Source organism: Colius striatus, chromosome 7 (assembly GCF_028858725.1).
Source record: "Colius striatus isolate bColStr4 chromosome 7, bColStr4.1.hap1, whole genome shotgun sequence".
Classification (NCBI taxonomy): domain Eukaryota; kingdom Metazoa; phylum Chordata; class Aves; order Coliiformes; family Coliidae; genus Colius; species Colius striatus.
The window spans coordinates 22,603,961-22,621,976 of record NC_084765.1 but is presented as its reverse complement, the minus strand read 5'-3'; the positions used below and the strand labels follow the sequence as shown (position 1 = coordinate 22,621,976).

The 18,016-nt window shown below is 38.6% G+C and overlaps 1 protein-coding gene across 8 annotated transcripts in view; it reads left to right on the top strand.

Moving 5' to 3' along the window:
• ATOSA (atos homolog A) overlaps positions 1 to 18,016 on the top strand; it is a 49,842-nt gene that overhangs the window by 20,542 nt on the left and 11,284 nt on the right. For 6 of the 8 annotated variants that reach the window (XM_061999247.1, XM_061999248.1, XM_061999249.1 and 3 more), the window contains 6 exons: positions 2,891 to 2,976; positions 11,574 to 11,758; positions 12,650 to 12,852; positions 13,276 to 13,401; positions 13,675 to 15,520; positions 17,060 to 17,176. In XM_061999247.1, the coding sequence (XP_061855231.1) occupies positions 2,934 to 2,976; positions 11,574 to 11,758; positions 12,650 to 12,852; positions 13,276 to 13,401; positions 13,675 to 15,520; positions 17,060 to 17,176 (2,520 nt within the window). In that variant the 5' untranslated portion in view covers positions 2,891 to 2,933. The remainder of the gene's footprint in view (positions 1 to 2,890; positions 2,977 to 11,573; positions 11,759 to 12,649; positions 12,853 to 13,275; positions 13,402 to 13,674; positions 15,521 to 17,059; positions 17,177 to 18,016) is intronic. The other 2 variants (XM_061999254.1, XM_061999255.1) reach the window with 1 other exon arrangement.

The window sequence follows — 18,016 nt, the reverse complement described above, 5'->3', positions numbered from 1 at the left end:
AGCCTGGCAGAAGCTTGGCAGCATGGTTGAATGAAAGGGAGAGGGAAAATGAGATGCTCAAGTTTTGTAAGCAAACAACTATGTTATTTGAAGTTTCAGTGTTCAAATGGCCCCAATTTTTTAAAATGTGTCCATGAGTGAAGAGAAAAACGTACAAGGTCTGAATGCTCCAGGGTTTCATTAGTATGGTTGCTTTCTAAAAACAAATCTGAACTGTAACAAGATAAATGACACTTAGATCCTGACAATTCTTCAAATTGCGTGAAAATGAAGAGGGAGAAAACCTACATCCTTCAAGCTATTCAGTACTTGCATGGATTAAATATGTCTAGACATGTAAAATGACTATTCTTATGGTTTGAGTTGAACTTGAAAGTCCATTACTGCTCAGGCAGTTTCAGATTTTTAATTCCTGTCCCTGAGGTCTTTTCAGCCTTATGGAAAACTGCACAGAATATCATCCTTTCTAGAACTTAAAAGTAAAGCTTAAAATTAACTTCCACCTATTCATTTTGAATTAACTGAAACGGGGATATCAGCTGACCTGAGTAACAGTGCTAGCATTCTCAGGACTTTCTTTTCATTTATACCATTATAGGCTTCTTTAGGTTCCTCTAAGATGACAGAATATTTGAAATGGAGTGTTGTGCACCATTGAGGGACAGGAATTGTTTTTTGGGTGGGTGCGGGGCTTGTCACTGTGCTGAGAAGTTGCTGATAGCACCTCTTTTGCCCTCTTACCAAATTTATAATGCTAGTAATGAAGCTAAAACTTTTTGAATACCTGACACATTTAGATGATGATCAAAATTCTTCTCTCTGAATAAATGACATATTAATCATGCATGTGGGAGGCCTCAGGGGTATTTTTTAATAGAGTGGACTATTTTCACCAAAAAGTGGAGTAGGTCACAGATGTGGGGGGTTTTTCCCAAAACATCTCGACATCTGCCCATCCCCATCCCACAGCCTTTTCTGGCTTACTGTTATTTGGGGTTTCTTTTTTTTTGTTACTACAGTTAAACTTAGAAGTGCAGTATCTATTAAAAATAGAGGCTGATAGAGGTAGCTTTGAAGAGATTTACGTGTAAGAGATTCCTCAGTAGTGTTTATGAACAGTCATATCTTTCTGTACATTGAATAAAGATAGTTTTCAAGAGATTAAAAGCAAAGAGGAATTACCAGGGATGTCTGATTTGTGCAAGTTTTAAATTGGCTTATTAAGTCAGTAGTCAGTAGCTTACTTCAGAGTCTACAGATCATGGCCATCAAACATCATCAACTGGACTTCTTGGCACCTGATTGTGGCATGAAGTTGAGAATGTTTGGCTACTGATTGTTTTCAGACTGTGTGGAAACCTGAATGCTGAGTGAAAGGTTTCCATAGTGTACAATCTCTGAAGTCAACATGGTACTTTTTCAGAGGTTTTCCCTGACTCTGACTGTGGCATCCCTGCTGATTCCACCCAAAAATGAGTCAGTGCTTTCACATTGCACTTTTCAAAATCACTCTATTTTGAAGAAGCCTGACTTTAGTCTGAAGCAAATGGCACATGATGTAACAGTTGTTTTGCTTGCATCTTAGGGAAGAATACCAGTTTGTGTCTGGTGATGATAAACGAAATTGGAACCTGTGTTCACACAGAGTTTAGTTGATCTTCCCCAGCAGGAGTTTTGTGTTTTCCTATTGCAGTTTTGTTCAGGCCCTTAATGACACTTCCAAATCATTCACTTAAAATATTTTTCAGAGCTGAAGGCTACTTGTCCTGTTCATTTCTGAGGGGGAATATAAATAAGCACAATAACACTATCAAGTATATTTTTCAAGTTTCTAATCACAATAAACATCTAAGAGCATGATACCCCAAAGATTAATTTTAACTGTTAGTAGGGAATTTCTAAACCTCAGCACTTTCTGACAAATGTAGCCCTGCATCACTATGAATGCTGTTCTCAAAGATACTTATGTATATTGTGAAGGTGAGAGGCTGCAGAGGAGTAAACTGAATAACACGTTGGCAAAAACTCAGTCAGCATAAATGCAAATATGTTGTGTTTTAAGTAGAGGACTGCTCTCACTGTCAGCTTGCATAAGCATTGAAATACCTACTGTAGTATTTTTAAACAGTCCTGTGGTGTTTTCCAGTAACATCTGAGAGTGATTTATCATAAATTACTGTTTTCCATCTTTAAACCAATCTCTGTATAAAATATTGCAGAAGTCTGCAAATAGTTGAGTCTTAAGTTGGACTGTTACACAATTAAAGAAGGAACTTATGTCTGTGGTCCTGAACTGTATTGTGTTTAAGGCCTCAAATAAAAATTCTGGCATACTCTTTTATTTATGTATAAATAAAATTCCATTTTCAAATGGAATTGGGCTTCCAAGTACTCAGTTGCTGCAACTGTTGTATGGATGCTATGCCTTCAGAAAGAGATGAAGCTTAGCCAAATACATGTGCTATTTCATTGTTAATTCATGTTGAGCTTCTTTTGAAAAGAAAACAACAGTTATGGGGCCATTGCAGCATGATATTTACAGCTACGGAGTTGAGTAAGCCAATGGAAGCTTTCAGTCTGTATGTCTTTAGCCATATCATTGCTGCTAAGCTGGTTCTTGAATTAGTAACCATAGTGAAGCTGATCATCAGCCATCATCTCCAAAATTCCTGTGGCTGGGGAAGCCTGGATGAAAGATTAAACGGTGACGGTAATCATCAGCATAAGTGAAGGAAGCATAAAAAAGAAGAAAAAAATATATATCTAGAAATATAATCTTGGGGAAAAAAAAAAATCAGTATTTTAATATAAAAGTGTTTAATTCCAGAAAACATCTTAGGAAGTTTTCACATGTTCTGTCAGCTTAAGTATGCTCTGTTTTCTGTTCTAGGGTGACACACGACTCCTTCAACTCCCCAAACCAAGCGTGTTGGATGTGGTTTCACATTATGGTGGCAATGACTGAAGCTAGCCTAGGTCTGATCTCCACATTGCTTTTGCTGTTTTGAACTAGAGTGGGACTTACAACAGCAGCATTTCAGTAACTTGTTTTCAATAAAATTCTGCAAAATTTAGATGAGCATATTGATGAGGGTGACAAATCACTGTATTGCTGGTGAGAGCGAAGGCTAGATATAAACCCTTCATTCCCTTATTACAGCTGAGTGTCTAGTCTATACCTGGTACCATGTACTTATTCGAAGAGATGTTTTCTCCTATTTTGAAGTAGCAGAAATATATTAAAACATATTTTTCAGTTGCAGATTTAGAAACCCTATTTTTTTTTCAGGTTTTTAAAGTTGGTGGTTTGGTTTTTTTTTTTTTTAATTCAGATGTGAGTAACGCAGTTTGTTTGACAATCTTACTCAGGCAGAGAGCAGCTCATCAAAGGAAAAATGTAAAAAGCTAGAGAAGAATAAGTGGAAAACTAAAATAGCTTAGTCTGCTCTTGATAGATGTGTTTGTTTTATTATAATGTAACTTCAGAGTTTTGTGTAGTCAAATAACAAAATAAAATTCTAGGAAACTGTAATATAAAGGAAAGCACATTGTTGAGCACCTAAGGACATTAGCTGAGACAAGTCCTCTTTGTTTTCTATACCTGTCCGGTCATGTCAGTACAAGTAACATATTTTGTAACCTGTCCTGTAGACTGGTAAGTTTAGGGATCAGCAAAGAAGGGTTAAACTGGCTTATATTTAAAATGCTAAACGTTGCTGCACTGAAAATGTTACAGTGTTTCACCAACATTACAGTCCTTATTTACCCATGTCAGGATACAGTGGAGTAACTGTATTTTAGAATGTAAGAGTTCTCTTGCAACTTTTGGTGAGCCAAGGTTTGAAATGTCTCAAACTTCATATTTTCAGAAATTGCTTTCCTTCTACTAAATATAGATGATAAAATCAAAATGATCGACATACTTCAATTTGTGATTTTGTTGTAGAGCGAGAAACAATTTGGCTTACATAATTTGTTCTTAAGTCTACCATTCTATGATTCCTTTTCTTTGATGGATTAAAGAGAAAACAAAACAGTTTTCCCTGGTGAAAAAGCAAATACTGGATCTAGAAATTGGTTTAATGTCCAAAAATCAAAATAAACAGGTTAAACTGTTGTTGCCTATCTAAAAATAGAAAGCTACAGTTGGAAGAAAAGTGACTCAGTAAGCAGCATGGTGATGGCGAATTAGGATGTCAGCCAAAACGCAGGAAGCAAGATGGGAACACCCAGATCAGTTTAACAGTCTGCATTTTGCACACTCAAATTACAGTACAGGAAATTTAAGCTCTAATTTAACTGGATTTTATTTCTTATTAAGCTGTTTGAGCATGATTAAGTTTTAGTAAAATGTGAATTCTGTGTTTGGGTTTGGTTGAGTGGTTTTGTTTAGTTTTTTTGTTTTAGGGGTTTTTTCCAGCTTGATTTAAAAATCTGTCTCTTTTGTGGTAACTGTATTTACAATAAAGCTGCCTCGACATTAGCTCTGGATACTCAGAGGCCTCCAACGAAAGTGTACGGCAGATAGGCAGTGATACACATGTGCCAGAAGGGTTACTGCAGTCTGGAGTGGAGCTGATGGCACTTATTGGTTGTGATTGATTTTTACAGCTCTGGAGTAACTTTATCAACTGCCATGTAGCTGTCCTGATTTTTAAAAATTCTTCTTACTTATAAGATTGTGGCCTTAGTTTCCTTTTTGTAATTATAAAGTGGTATAACACAGGCAGGTTAATTTATTCCTATTCTACTACAGAAAACTAAGCAGATCCAGCTTTTTTTTCATAGCTTATACTCTTATTTCCTTTGAAGAGCAGGCATGCATCAATCCTAATGTAATGTTACTATGCTACCATTTCCTACCTACAGCTGAACCGCTTTGATAATGCAGTAGCAGTTCAGTTTGATACCCTGGGAAAAGTAAGGAGACCTGGGAGTCCTGGTTGATAATAAACTAAACATGAGCCAGCAATGTACCCTCATGGCCAAGAAAGTCAATGCCATTCTGGGATGCATTAAGAAGAGTGTGGCCAGCAGGTCACAGGAGGTTGTGCCCCCCCTCTACTTTGCCCTGGTGAGGCCTCATCTGGAGTCCTGTGTCCAGTTCTGGGCTCCTCAGCTCAAGGGGGACAGAGAACTTCTGGAGAGTCCAGCGCAGGGACACCAAGATGATCAGGGGCTGGAGCATCTTCCTTATGAGGAGAGGCTGCGGGAATTCAGGCCGTTTAGTCTAGAAAAGAGGAGACTGAGGGGGGGGACCTTATTAATATTTACAAATATGTAAACAGTGGATGCCAGGAGGTTGAAGCTTCACTTTTTTCTGTTGTAGCTAGTGACAGGACAAGGGATAATGGAAGGAAGTTGGATTACAAAAGTTCCATTTAAAAATAAGGAAAAACTATTCTACTCTTCTGGTGAGGGAGCCCTGGCTCAGGCTGCCCAGGGAGAGTGTGGAGTCTCCTTCTCTGGAGATCTTCAAAACATGTCTGGACACATTCCTATGTGGCCTGATGTAGGTGGACCTACTTTGGGGTTGGGGATTGGACTAGATGATCTCTAAAGGTCGCTTCCAACCTGTACCGTTCTATGATTCTGTGAGACATCAAGAGTAATATGAAGTACTGTGCTGCTCTCTTCACGTTTTCATAATTACTGTTTCTCAACAAAAAGATCTTGAGCCCTAAGAATCTAAGACAGATGTTGCTGTGGGGGAAAAAAAGTATCTGTATAGGAGTAGTCCTAAAATGAGGCAACCAGTTCATTGCATTTGCTTAAATTTACTTAACTAATGTCTTGTTTCTTGAAGCAAGTAGAACATCTCATGACTTTAACTCTTGGTAGCTTGACTTAAACTCTAAACGTTGCAAGGCTTTTGAAGCATGTGACTTCAGATATAATTATGGGTTTGTACTACATAGACACAACATGACCGCTCAATCGGAGAATCATGAATTTGGATTCAATTGCAACTTTCCTTTGAAGTGAAGCACAACATGGAATTAGTTAACTGAAGCATCCGTAGGTGTTTCTAATTCAAGAAGAGAAGCTGTTAGTCAAATGTTTACATTGTGTTTCATTTCCTTTACAGTAGTTTCTTGCATCCCTGCCTTACTCTTAAAATATGGAACTACCTTTAACCTACTTCTTTGAATAATGAGATAATAAAACTTATTTAGAGTTGACTGTTTTGGGGGAAGGACCAGAAGGCTTTTGCTGTGAATTTTTAAATGCAGAGAGATGCGTTTGCTAGGAGTAATGGGTTCTGAATGCTGACAGTGCAACTGCTTTTTCTCCTGCTCTGGGAGCCTGAAGTGTCTCCTTATGTATTGCCTATAGTAAAAGTACAAAAAACAGTATCCAAGCACTTAAGTAATTTTTTTAGTGTCTCAAATCATAGCATGTGAAGGAAGCAGAGCGCAGAGTTGGACAACCATGCTATGGTGCCCGCTGGACAGCTGGGCTAGGGCACTAGCAGGGCTAATGTCAGCTGGGAATCCAAACAGCCTACACCATGCACTTGGTATGTTGTTTAGTGTTTTGCTTACTGGGTTTCAACTTTCTAAGATGTGAAATAGAAATCAGATTACTTCAGATTGGTAGCCTTCAAAATCCATTATGGATGCCTGAAGATTTCCCAGGGAAAGTCCAGGCCGTTATATTTAAAGGCAATTATTAGTTGTTTCATAGATGCTATTAAAGCAGCCCATCAAATCAGTGGAGATCATGACTAGTGGATATTTCAAGTTGAACAAATTTGTCTTTCTTCAAAGAAAGGTACTTTATGAAAATGAGTTCTTCCCTTGAGAAGAGGAGGGCAACTGTGGTAGTTATTTGTGGTGTCCAGTATGATATGAAAGGTGCTAAAACAATAAAATAAGCATGGACTGAGAGAAGTTACAGTAGTAACACTGCCTGGTCTTAACAGGAGGCAAACAGAGGGCAGGAGGAACTCTGCTGGGGTTGTTCACTCCGTCACTGTCCATGGGCAGGAGAAGGCAGCGTCCCTGAAGCACAAGAGGTTACGTGATACCAAATGGCTTTGCTTCCTGTCTAAGCCCAGAAAATAGATTAAATGTTCTTATAATACACATATTTCAGGAAAACATGTTCTTTTATTACTTCAGAAAATACTGTGATAGGAAAGGGAAGGGAGTTGGTCCACACAATCATGACCTAGTTGGCAAAGGAGTCAGCTGGGCACAACTGTATTAACTGAAGTTTTGGGAGAGTCCTTGGGTTAGTTAAATGAATTTGTGACTCGTCAGTGTCCCATACCTAACTTGCATAAATGTTTAGAATGCGAGCCAATTTAACTTTTTGGGCAGCAGAGGGGATTCAGTTGTTATTTATTCCAGTGCTTCAGTGACTGTGTACATGTGTGTAGTGGATGGGATGGGCCAAGGATTTGAAGATTCTTTTTATGACAACTTTGGTTAAATGTGCTTTCCAGTTTGTCCAGAAGATGTAGAAAACCAGTCTTTGTTGAGGTTGATATATGCAGAAGACAAAAGGAAGATATGATGTGCCTCCAGGCTTCAGTTCTCCAGTATTATGTGGTTTGATTTGTGTAGTAGTTTCATTTTAAATTTTATATTTTTCTCTTTTTCCCTCCTAATTTAGTCTGGCAACTCCTACTATCCCTTGTTACCATCTAGTTAATCAATATATTGAAACTAAAGTTTATTAAAGGGCTGTAGTGCATTGTTACTTTCATTCCTATGTACTTGCATCAGCTGTTCTTTTTTGGTATTTTAAAGGATTTACAGCATTCCAGCAGTGTCTAGGTTTTATATTGCATGTTCTGTTGCCAGAGATGAAGCAGAATAATAAATCATATTTGTCTAGTCAGATTAGATGATTGAGGTTATTCTGTGCACAATATGTGATGTGTGTGTTAAACAGGACTGATACACACACACACACAAAAGCAAGGAGTAAGCACACACACACAGAGTAAGACTTTCTTTAACTAAGCACTGACTTTGCTGTTTCTGTAAATGTCTTTCCATCCTTGTCCTCAATTACATCAACTTGCATCATCTTTGTCTGTTGTATAGGAACAATTATAGGCTTCTCGATATTTATAGGGTTTTTTCATTTATGAAAACTGTTTTAAGTTGCTAAATGATAGGGAAGTCTAGTGGAGCTAAAAAAAGTCAGTATGTCACATGAACTTTGTAGAAAAAACATATTTCCCAATATCCATTGCTATTCATGCTTTAAAAATTTTTTTCAAGTCCAGATTAAATACATGGTTTGCTACACTGCTGCCATAATTTTAGTGTTGTCCTGTCTTTATAATGCTGTTATGAAAACAGTAGTATTTCCCAGTTCAGTACTTGCTGTTACCATCCTTTAAAGCAATGCAGTTTTTATTGTGACACATTATGTTTTTGTGACTCCAGCCAATACAAATACATCTCTAGGTAGTTGAATCTTCTGTCTTGAAGCTGATTGCTTCTGAATAAATAGGTCTGATATAGAAACAGGGGCAGTGTTTGCAAATTAAACTTAAGTAAGTGTTGTCTGTTTACGTGAAGTAATATTGTGTATATATTCTGAATCTTGAGTAATGATTATTTAAGATTTATTTACTTTGTTTATTCACGAGATCTTGCTGATTTACTGGATCTTGCATTTTGACATACTTCAACTGTTTATGGCTTATGTCACTTTCTGACATCTGTGAAGACACTGAACATTTTAAGTACATAATATAAGCTCTGATATCAGTCTTTTTTAATGCAAAAAGGAGTTGGACTTTTTACCTGAATCTAGCCAGCTCAGCAGAACCATTCTGGCCATAGGATTTATCTATTACTTTGTGTCAAGTCTAGAAGTTTTTGAGCAAACATGGATTCTTTTTAAAAAAAGAGCCAAATAATAGAAGGTCTACTTCTTCACATGGTAAGCTGCTAATGTTAATTAAAGAGTCTGTGTATTTTATTGTTACTTGCCATTTAAAATTCTTTATTGTAAATTTGCAGGTATCACATCTTAGTGTCCACATTTCTGTTCAGTAAGATAGGATCAGCATAAGCATGTGCAGACCTTGATCAGCCATAGATATTTTTGCATATTTTAACTAAACAGAATTCCTTACACTTTTTTTTTAAGGCTGATTTCCCTTTCTGTTTAGTTAGCTAAGCATGAGGCAATTCTTGTTTAAATTAATATCACTCTTGTTGAACAGTTTTTACATTTTTGGAACTTCTGTGCCAGAGTAGGAAAAAAACTTCGGTATACTTCCTGCTGTGGCTTTGTTAGTATCACCATGGCCTTTGGATGTACAAAGATGAGCATGATACTTGTATTAGCAGCAAGATAATGCTGTGATTGTTTTGTTTGGTTGTTTTTTTTTACAACTGTAATGCCCAAATCCTTTTCAGAGTATTTCCAAATCTCATCTACTTGTCCTTAAATATGACTTGACTGTTGTTCACCAAATGTTCAGCCAAAAAAAAAATGCAGGTGCCTAATTTTATAAGTGACTCATATCACTACCTAAGTGTCTTGACTGCTTTATTTACCATTCCTTCAACGTTTCATGCACCCTTTGTTAGTCATTTTGTGCCATCTGACAGATGAATGACCGTTTTAACTCATGCCAGATGATTTAATGTATTGTTCATATGCCATATGGAGTCCTCCAGGGTGATTGATCTGTCCTCTGGCTGTTCTTCTGCCTGAGGGCAGGTGGTGGCCAGATGAATTGTCCTGGCAGCACCGTGTTCTTCCAGAGCCCATGGTCCTTTCCTGGTCCGGTCAGGGTGCTCTGCTTCCCAGGGCAGTCAGCTGGCACAGGCATTTTCATTTCAGAAGAGCCCCTTCCCTGCTCCTTCCTGGAGGATGGAACCACAGAACTTGTGCTGGAACTTGGACCTATCCAGTGCCTGGCACCTTTCCATGGGCACATGCATGCAGATGTGGCATGTATGGTACGGGTCAGGAGTGTTGTACCACTGGCTAGATGTGACACGGACAGATGTAGGTTCATGGGAGGATGAGTGTCCTGGTTAGAGCCAATGCCTGCCTCCCAAAGCAGCTATGTAAGTGCATTCATTTAAAAAGGGGGAAAAAAGAGAGTAAAGATGAGGACTGCTCTGCAATGAACTGAGTTCCCTGCCAGTGGGCTGACTTATTTACCTTACAAAGATCCCTCAAAGTTGCCATAGGCTCTGGGGTCCATGGAGTACAAGTCTGGGCTAGGCAAATATGTACACACAAAAGTTAATTGTACACACTTTACAATTTGCATATGCAGGTAATTGCACATTTAATTGAAGCTTTTGTTTCATGCATCCCTTCTTGTATGAATCTCTGAAGTCTGTCTTGCCTCGTTTGCCAAATGCTGTGCCATTGGGGAATGCAGACAAAAAAGACCTTGCAACTTCTTTTTTTCTTTTTTTTCAAGTGGAAAGATATTTTATGCATGGCAATCAAAACATGAATACAAATTATTTCTGTCGCTGTGGCAGTTTTGTTTTGGGGAATGCCAGAGGACATTTAAGCTAAAATTGTGACATGTGCTTTTGTTCCCTTAAAGCACAAAAATCAAGGTAAAGAACTGCTGGCAGCCTTGCTTTTATGTGGTGCTTTTAAAATAGATTTTGAAATGAATGTGTTTTAGATTTCTTGGAAAAGAGATTTTTTGGTTTTTGTTTTTGTTTTTTTTCTGTAGCCTCTTCAGTAACTAAGTCATATTGAAACTTAAATGTTTCCAAGCAGAGTGGAGAATGACACAATTTGGTAGTACTTGAATCCATTTGAATGATGTGTGACATCTTCATAAGGGAGAAGGAGGAGGAGAAGGGTGCTATACAAAACACCATAAAGTCAGGGGACTGATGCATCCTACCTCTGTGGGAATCAAGTGTGCCAGGGTAATTCATGAAAACCAATGCCAGCTGCTGCTTTGTCTGTGGAGACTTGTTGAGTTTTAATTCTTTGCACAAGTTTAGACTGACTATGGTACAAAACAATGAATGTTCCTTGGGAACCTTTCCTATGTGTTAATGGTAACTAAAAATGGGCGTCTCAAGAAAGCTTTACTCTCAGCAGTAGAGACTCATAATAAAAAACTTAAAGAACATTGTGTCCCACTTTTTCTAATAAAAGTAAATCTATTTTTTCCCTTATTAAATTTTTAATGTATTTTATGATGTATTGTGGCTTCTTTTTCTCTCTCTCACATGATACTGATGGTGCCAAGTCATCAGACTTCTCCTACTAGAGCCCAAGAAACTTTTCTTCTAAAGAAGCTATGATCCAGCTGTGGATCACAACATTAACAGTTATGTCTCAGCACTGCTGAAATCAGTTACCGTGTGAAGCTTTTTTTCGAGTATTTCTAATTTTGTCTGCTTGAGGTGACACAGTTCTAAGATGACAGAAGCTGGTTTGTGATGGTTCAGTTAATGGGTCTTAAGGGGAGTGCAGTCAGTCTGATACAAAGATCCATTTCCTATAGCTCATTTTAAGTGTAAATTGAAACAAATTGCAGGGTCAGCCAACAGTTGAAAGCTTGTTATACAGTAGATGTAATTTTTTTTTTCTTCTTTTTAAAATGACAGATACTTTGGATGAATACTTTGAGTATGAAGCTGAGGAGTTCCTGGTTTCCTTGGCCTTGTTGATCACAGAAGGTCGAACGCCGGAGTATTCGATCAAGGGCAGAACAGAGGGCTTTCATTGTCCACCAGCACAATCAAGTCAGCCAGCAGCAACTAAGCATGAATGCAGTGACAAACTGGCTCAGGTATGATGGTCCCCATTTCATTTTAAGTGTCCTGGAATGCATCTTTGCTGCCAGGAGTCAAATCAGCTTAGAACCCTGTGGTAGATTCACGGTTAAGCATAAATACCAATTGCTTTCTGTCAGACACAGGCTTAAACGAGTATGTAATTCAGTATCATTCTAATAATAGATCTGTCCTTAAAGTGAGAGATCATTAAGCCTTTTATCCTTGAACATGAAATCCTGCACGACTACCTGAATACAGTACTCATTTAAGTCTTTATTATGTAAATGGCAAGCTCTAAACTTAACATTCTTGGCAGGAGTAGAGTGGTGTTTGGTGGTGTGGTGGAGTTTTTTAGGGGTTTTCTGGTGGGGGTAAATGTAGGCTGACTTGCCCAACTTTTTACTTTTCCAGGTATCCTCGAAAAGTTAGTGATCCAAAAACTATGAACACATCAAATTTAGCTAGTCTATTTGTGAGAAAGGTTGGAGCATACCATCTCTCAAGTAAAAGTTCCGAAGTACTGTGTGAATTTGTTATTCATGCAGAAGTTAGTCTGTTCCAGGACACAGAATTTATAAAGATACTCCTTGAATGTGTCTATGCAGAGGATGACTTGTGGAGAGAGAGAAGTACAAGGTAGCAAAGTATAGTGGTTGGGGAAATGTATTTTTATGAGGTCTTTGAATTTTCTATAGAAGGGACTCAAATGGCCAGCCACAAAGGATTTGTTAATTATTTTCATTGAATAGCTCTGGAATCTTACCTCTGATTTGGTGAAACTTGATTTACGGAATTTGACCCTTACCCTTTTCCGGTACTTCGGAACATGTTCTTAAAGTAGATTTAAATCTGGCTGGTACTTTTATGGCTTGCATGTAATGACATTGTTTTTTTCTTTCCCTCAGTGTCGTCAAGCCAGGCGAACTAGATCGGAGGTTATGCTGCTGTGGAAGAACAATATTCCAATCATGGTAGAAGTGATGCTACTTCCAGACTGTTGCTATAATGATGAAGGGCCCACCACTGAGGGGACCGATTTAAATGATCCTGCAATCAAACAAGATGCATTGTTGTTAGAAAGGTGGATTTTGGAGCCAGTTCCTCGACAGTAAGTTGAATGTTAGGATTAGATAATAGTTGAAAGAATCTTGTCATATTATAGTCCTTAAAGTAATCGGTTTTGAACTGGCCATTTACCAGGAGGGCTGGTCTAAGAAAACCACAATTTACCAGTGAAATCTAAGCATCTTTTAATCTCAGTCTTCCTGTACCCATACTTTCTGCAGTGCACAAGATGCAATATTGTGCTATTCTCTAATAAAAGTCTCCTGACTGAAGGTGGTTGTTTTTATACATTATGTGTTAAGTTGTATAAATTATGTGGATAAACCAAATATTTCAGAACTTTCATTGCTTTGACTCAGCTATGATATTTTTTTTTTTTAATGAAGATCCACAATATATTCTAGTTCTGATAGTTTTCTGTGTATATTCTTGCCAACATCTCTCTGTTTGTCTTAACACACTTTAGGAGCGGAGATCGATTTATTGAAGAGAAAACCCTTTTATTGGCTGTTCGCTCTTTCGTTTTCTTCTCTCAGCTAAGTGCATGGCTGAGTGTCTCACACGGTGCTGTTCCCCGAAACATTCTGTACAGGTATGTCTAGGATAGGAAAAAACTCGTTTGCTCTTCACGGGTTGTTGTAACCTGTCTTAAAATACTCCTTCTCTTCTGTTTTCCTGTTTGTTTTCAGAAGGTGCCATGTTGTTGGCCCAGTACTTGAGCAGTTGTATAGGATTTCTGTGCTTCACACAATACAGCAGTTGGTGGTGTGTGTAGTGTTTTTTCTTAGACCTTTGTGTTATGAAGTAGATAATTAAAAGTTCTTCATTTAGATATTTCTGTAAATGCCCTTCTGTATTGCTTCAGGGTGAGTGCTGCAGATGTGGACTTGCAATGGACATTCTCCCAGACACCAACTGAGCATGTCTTTCCTGTCCCTAATGTTTCTCACAACGTGGCCTTGAGAGTCAGCGTCCAGTCCTTGCCCAGACAATCGAACTACCCAGTTTTGACCTGTAGTATTCACACCAACCTCGGCTTTTATGAAAAGCGAATGCAAGAGCGTAAGTCACATCAGCGCAGCGATTCCAGTGCAGCACAGCAATGCAGTACCTCCAGTCCCCAGCGCTTCTGTGGGAAACAGACATGGACAGCACCATCTGATGGCCTACTTAATGGTAAAACGGCACCTGAATTTACTACATCTATCAGAAATTTAAAACTTTATCCATCTACTGGACTTGGATCTGACTTTGGAACATCACAGTCTAAAGTTCGGTGCTGTAATGCTACAACAGACAGTAAGACACAACCTCATGAAACACCAGTAAGAACTTTTAAATCCTTTTCTCTAGTTAATTCCCGAGTTTCAAATAGTCATTGCTCTCATCAGCCCACGGGAGAAACCAATCCTTTGATAGGCTCTTTACTTCAAGAGCGACAAGATGTCATCGCAAGGATTGCTCAGCACTTGATTCACTGTGATCCAGCCACTTCACCAGTTGTTACTGGACGACCATTCAACATATGTGAAAATAACTCGGCTACACCAAAAGCTTTTCGCAGTACTTATGAAGATGATAACTTGCCAAGGAAAGGCAAGGAAACCTCTCCTGTTTCTCTTGCCAACTTGGACAATGCAATACAAGAAGATGGTGAAGGAAAAAGTAGAACAATACCAGAGATCACACTGCTTGATGCTGGTAGTCTGGTGAACAACTGTGGCCGTCAGTCAGCGGGAGAGAGTAATCCCCTGATTGATTCTTTGCTCCAGGAGCGGCAGGAGGTGATAGCAAGGATTGCTCAACACTTGATTCGCTGTGATCCAGCTACTTCTCATGTTACTGGACATCCATTCAAAGTGCATGAGACTGGCTCAGCCACTTCAAAAATTTTCAGAAGTACATATGAAGATGAAAATCTGCTGAAGAAAGGCAAGGAACCATCTTCTGCTTCTTTTTCTAAATCTAATTTTTCTTTATTAGAAGACAGCAGTAAATCAAGGATGAAGACACCTGATACTCCTATCAGTCCTTCTAGGTTTGATGGAGAATTGAAGGCTTCTCTGAAACTCCAAGCAAGAAGAAAATTGATTTTAGCAAAACCCAGTGAAGCTGTCCAAAATACATTTCATCAGACATCAAATAAAACTTCCCATGCGTTTACGAACATTCACACATCTTCTTCATGTATTAAAGAAAATAAATCTGAATTGCCAGATAAATTGGAAACAATGCATTCTGGTTACACACAGAAAGATCGGATAGCCAATAGAATTAAACAGTGTTCAAATACCAGCAGCACTGATGAACAGTTTTGCACAAATAAACTTAAAGAAAGAACAATTGTTAGTGAGAGCAATGGCATGGACAATTTTCACGATTTACAGACAGATAAATGCAGAAAACTTGAAGGTACAAAAAAAGCAACTGTGATGCAAGTATCTGACTCTTTGCACAAAAATGAGCTCAAGTGTTTAGATAAAGACTCAAAACCCGCAAATATTTATGAGCAAAATACTCAGCTTATTAGTATTGAAAATTATTTAAATAAAGACCATGACAATTTCAAAACCAAAACAAAACAAGATAAAACAAAAACTGCACATGATGAGAATGAAGACCCAACAGGCCTTGATTTACAAAGCACTTCTCAGAAGAAACTTGCGGAAGATAGTGTAAAGTCTGAGCGGCTGAAGAACCCAGATGTACAGGTAAATACATAGAGGAAAAGACTGATTCCTATAGCTGCTCTTGGATAGCATGTACCCTGTCTGCTAAGGGCCAATAGGAAGAGAGACTGAAGTCTGTAGGAAGCAGTATGTCACTATTGTTGCCTTGGTCTGAAGTAACATTTGGCTGGTAGTGCCTTCCCTATACTTTCTTAATTAAAAGTTTAACATTGAGATCTCATAATGAGCAGCAGTTTCCATAAGCAGTTAGGCAGCCCGTCTTTTTGTTAAAATACCAGTGTCTGATTATGGTATTTGATCTTTGAGCAGCCTGTGTGGTTGTAGATGAGCCAAGGGGAATTTGTACTGAGTATTTCATAATACACTTAATCCTTCTGGTTCATAAGTCTTCATAAGTTTGCTGATGATACTAAACTGGGGGCAGTGGCTGACATACCAGATGTCTGTGCTGCCATTCATAGAATCATAGAATGGTAGGGGTTGGAAGGGACCTTTAGAGATCATCTAGTCCAGCCCCCCCCTGCAGAAGCAGAGTCACCTAGATCAGGTCACGTAGGAACATGTCCCATTACCCCTTGTCCTGTTGCTTGCTACTATAGAAAAAAAGGATGTCCCAACCTCCTGACACCCACTCTTTAGATATTTATAAATGTTAATAAGATCTCCCCTCAATCTCTTCTTCTCCAGACTAATGAGACCTGGACAGGCTGGAGGGTTGTGTGGGGAGAAATCTAATGAAATTTAACAAGGGCAAGTATAGAGTGTTGAGTCTGGGAAAGAATAACCCTATGTACCAGTACAGGTTGGGGAATTAACTGTTAGAGAGTAGTGTAGGGGAAAGGGACCTGGGGGTCTTGGTGGACAGCAGGATGTCCATGAACCAGCAATGTGCTCCCATGGCCAAGAAGGACAATGGCACCCTGGGATATATTAGTACGGGTATGAGCAGTAGGTCGAGAGAGGTTCTCCTCCCTCTCTCCTCTGCCCTCATGAGACCACATCTGGAATATTGTGTCAAGTTCTGGGCCCCTCAAGAAGGACAGGGAGCTGCTGGAGAGAGTTCAGTGTAGGGTCACAAAGAAGATGGAGTGGAGCATCTCCGTTATGATGAAAGTCTGAGGGAGCTGGGGCTCTTCAGCTTGGAGGAGATTGATGGGTGACCTCATTTATGTTTACAAATACACAAAAGGCAGGTGTCAGGAGGATGGAGCCAGGCTGATGACATCCAGTGATAGAACTTGGGGCAGTGGGTACAAGCTGGAACAATAGAGGTTCCAAAGAAGCATAGGGAAAAATTTTTTCACTGTGAGGATGAGGGAGCACTGGAACAGGCTGCCCAGATGGGTTATGGAGTCTCCTCCTCTGGAGACATTCAAAACCCACCTGGATGAGTTCTTGTGCGACCTACTCTAGGTGGCCCTGCTCTGGCAGGGGGATTGGACTGGATAATCTTTCAAGGTCCATTCCGACCCTTAAGAGTCTATGATTACAGCAAGCAGAGTATTACCAGGATAGGCCATTGAAATATCCCATTGACAAGTAACTTTTTTTTGCTGACAGAGAGCGCCATCACTGAAATACACAAGTATATGTCGGAAACATAATTTTCAATCCTTGGATGGAACTTCAACCAAGGCTTTTCATCCAAGAACTGGATTGCCTTTGCTTTCAAGTCCTGTAAGTTATTGTTGAAATTTTAACTTATTTAAATAAGGAGTGTTTTGTTCTTTTAGAATCTGTATATGGTAGAAAAAGTGACAAATTACTTAGATGAAGTTTGTGTGTTTACTTTCAATGTTGGAGAAGTGGAAATCTGAGAGTTAACACTCAAGTTGAACAATAATTGAAAAGAAATATTAGAGGTGGTTTTTGAGATCCTATCAAGATTAACAGAAGCTGACAATGGGAAATTATATGGCAAAAAGAAAAAGGCTCAGTGCTATTTTAGAGCATAAAAGAAAGTGTTTTAAAGATCAGTATTTTAAGCATAAGCTAACCTATTTTGTCAGTTAAGAGTTTTTGTGTTATTAATACCCAATTGCCTATTCCAAAGCTTTTGTTTCTGTGAACAATTTGTACTATACATTCTTCAGCAATCAGAGATGTCATTGAATGACTAAGTGACACAAAGCTGCTGTGTAAGGGAAAGTGTTACAGTTCTTGGTAGATTATTGGGAGTTTTAAAGAAAAAGGCAGTTCCAATTAAAGCTACGGAAGTAGTGATGTTCTCTAATCAACATATGATATGTCTTATTTTTCAGTGTTCATAAAGGCTGTCATATTTTCAGGGAACTTGGATGGAAATTGTTACAGCCTGTTTATTAGTAATGTTCTGTGCTATTCCAAAGGGTTATCAGCCTCTGAAATGAATCTTCATGTACTTCACGTCAATCAGAATTTACAGTCTGGTCATTAATAATTTTAGTTTTCTTCACTAAGTATAGAATCTATAGGAATGACTCTGTTATAATTTTGTAATGTCATGAAAAGTCTTGACAAACTTGTGCTTACTTTGCA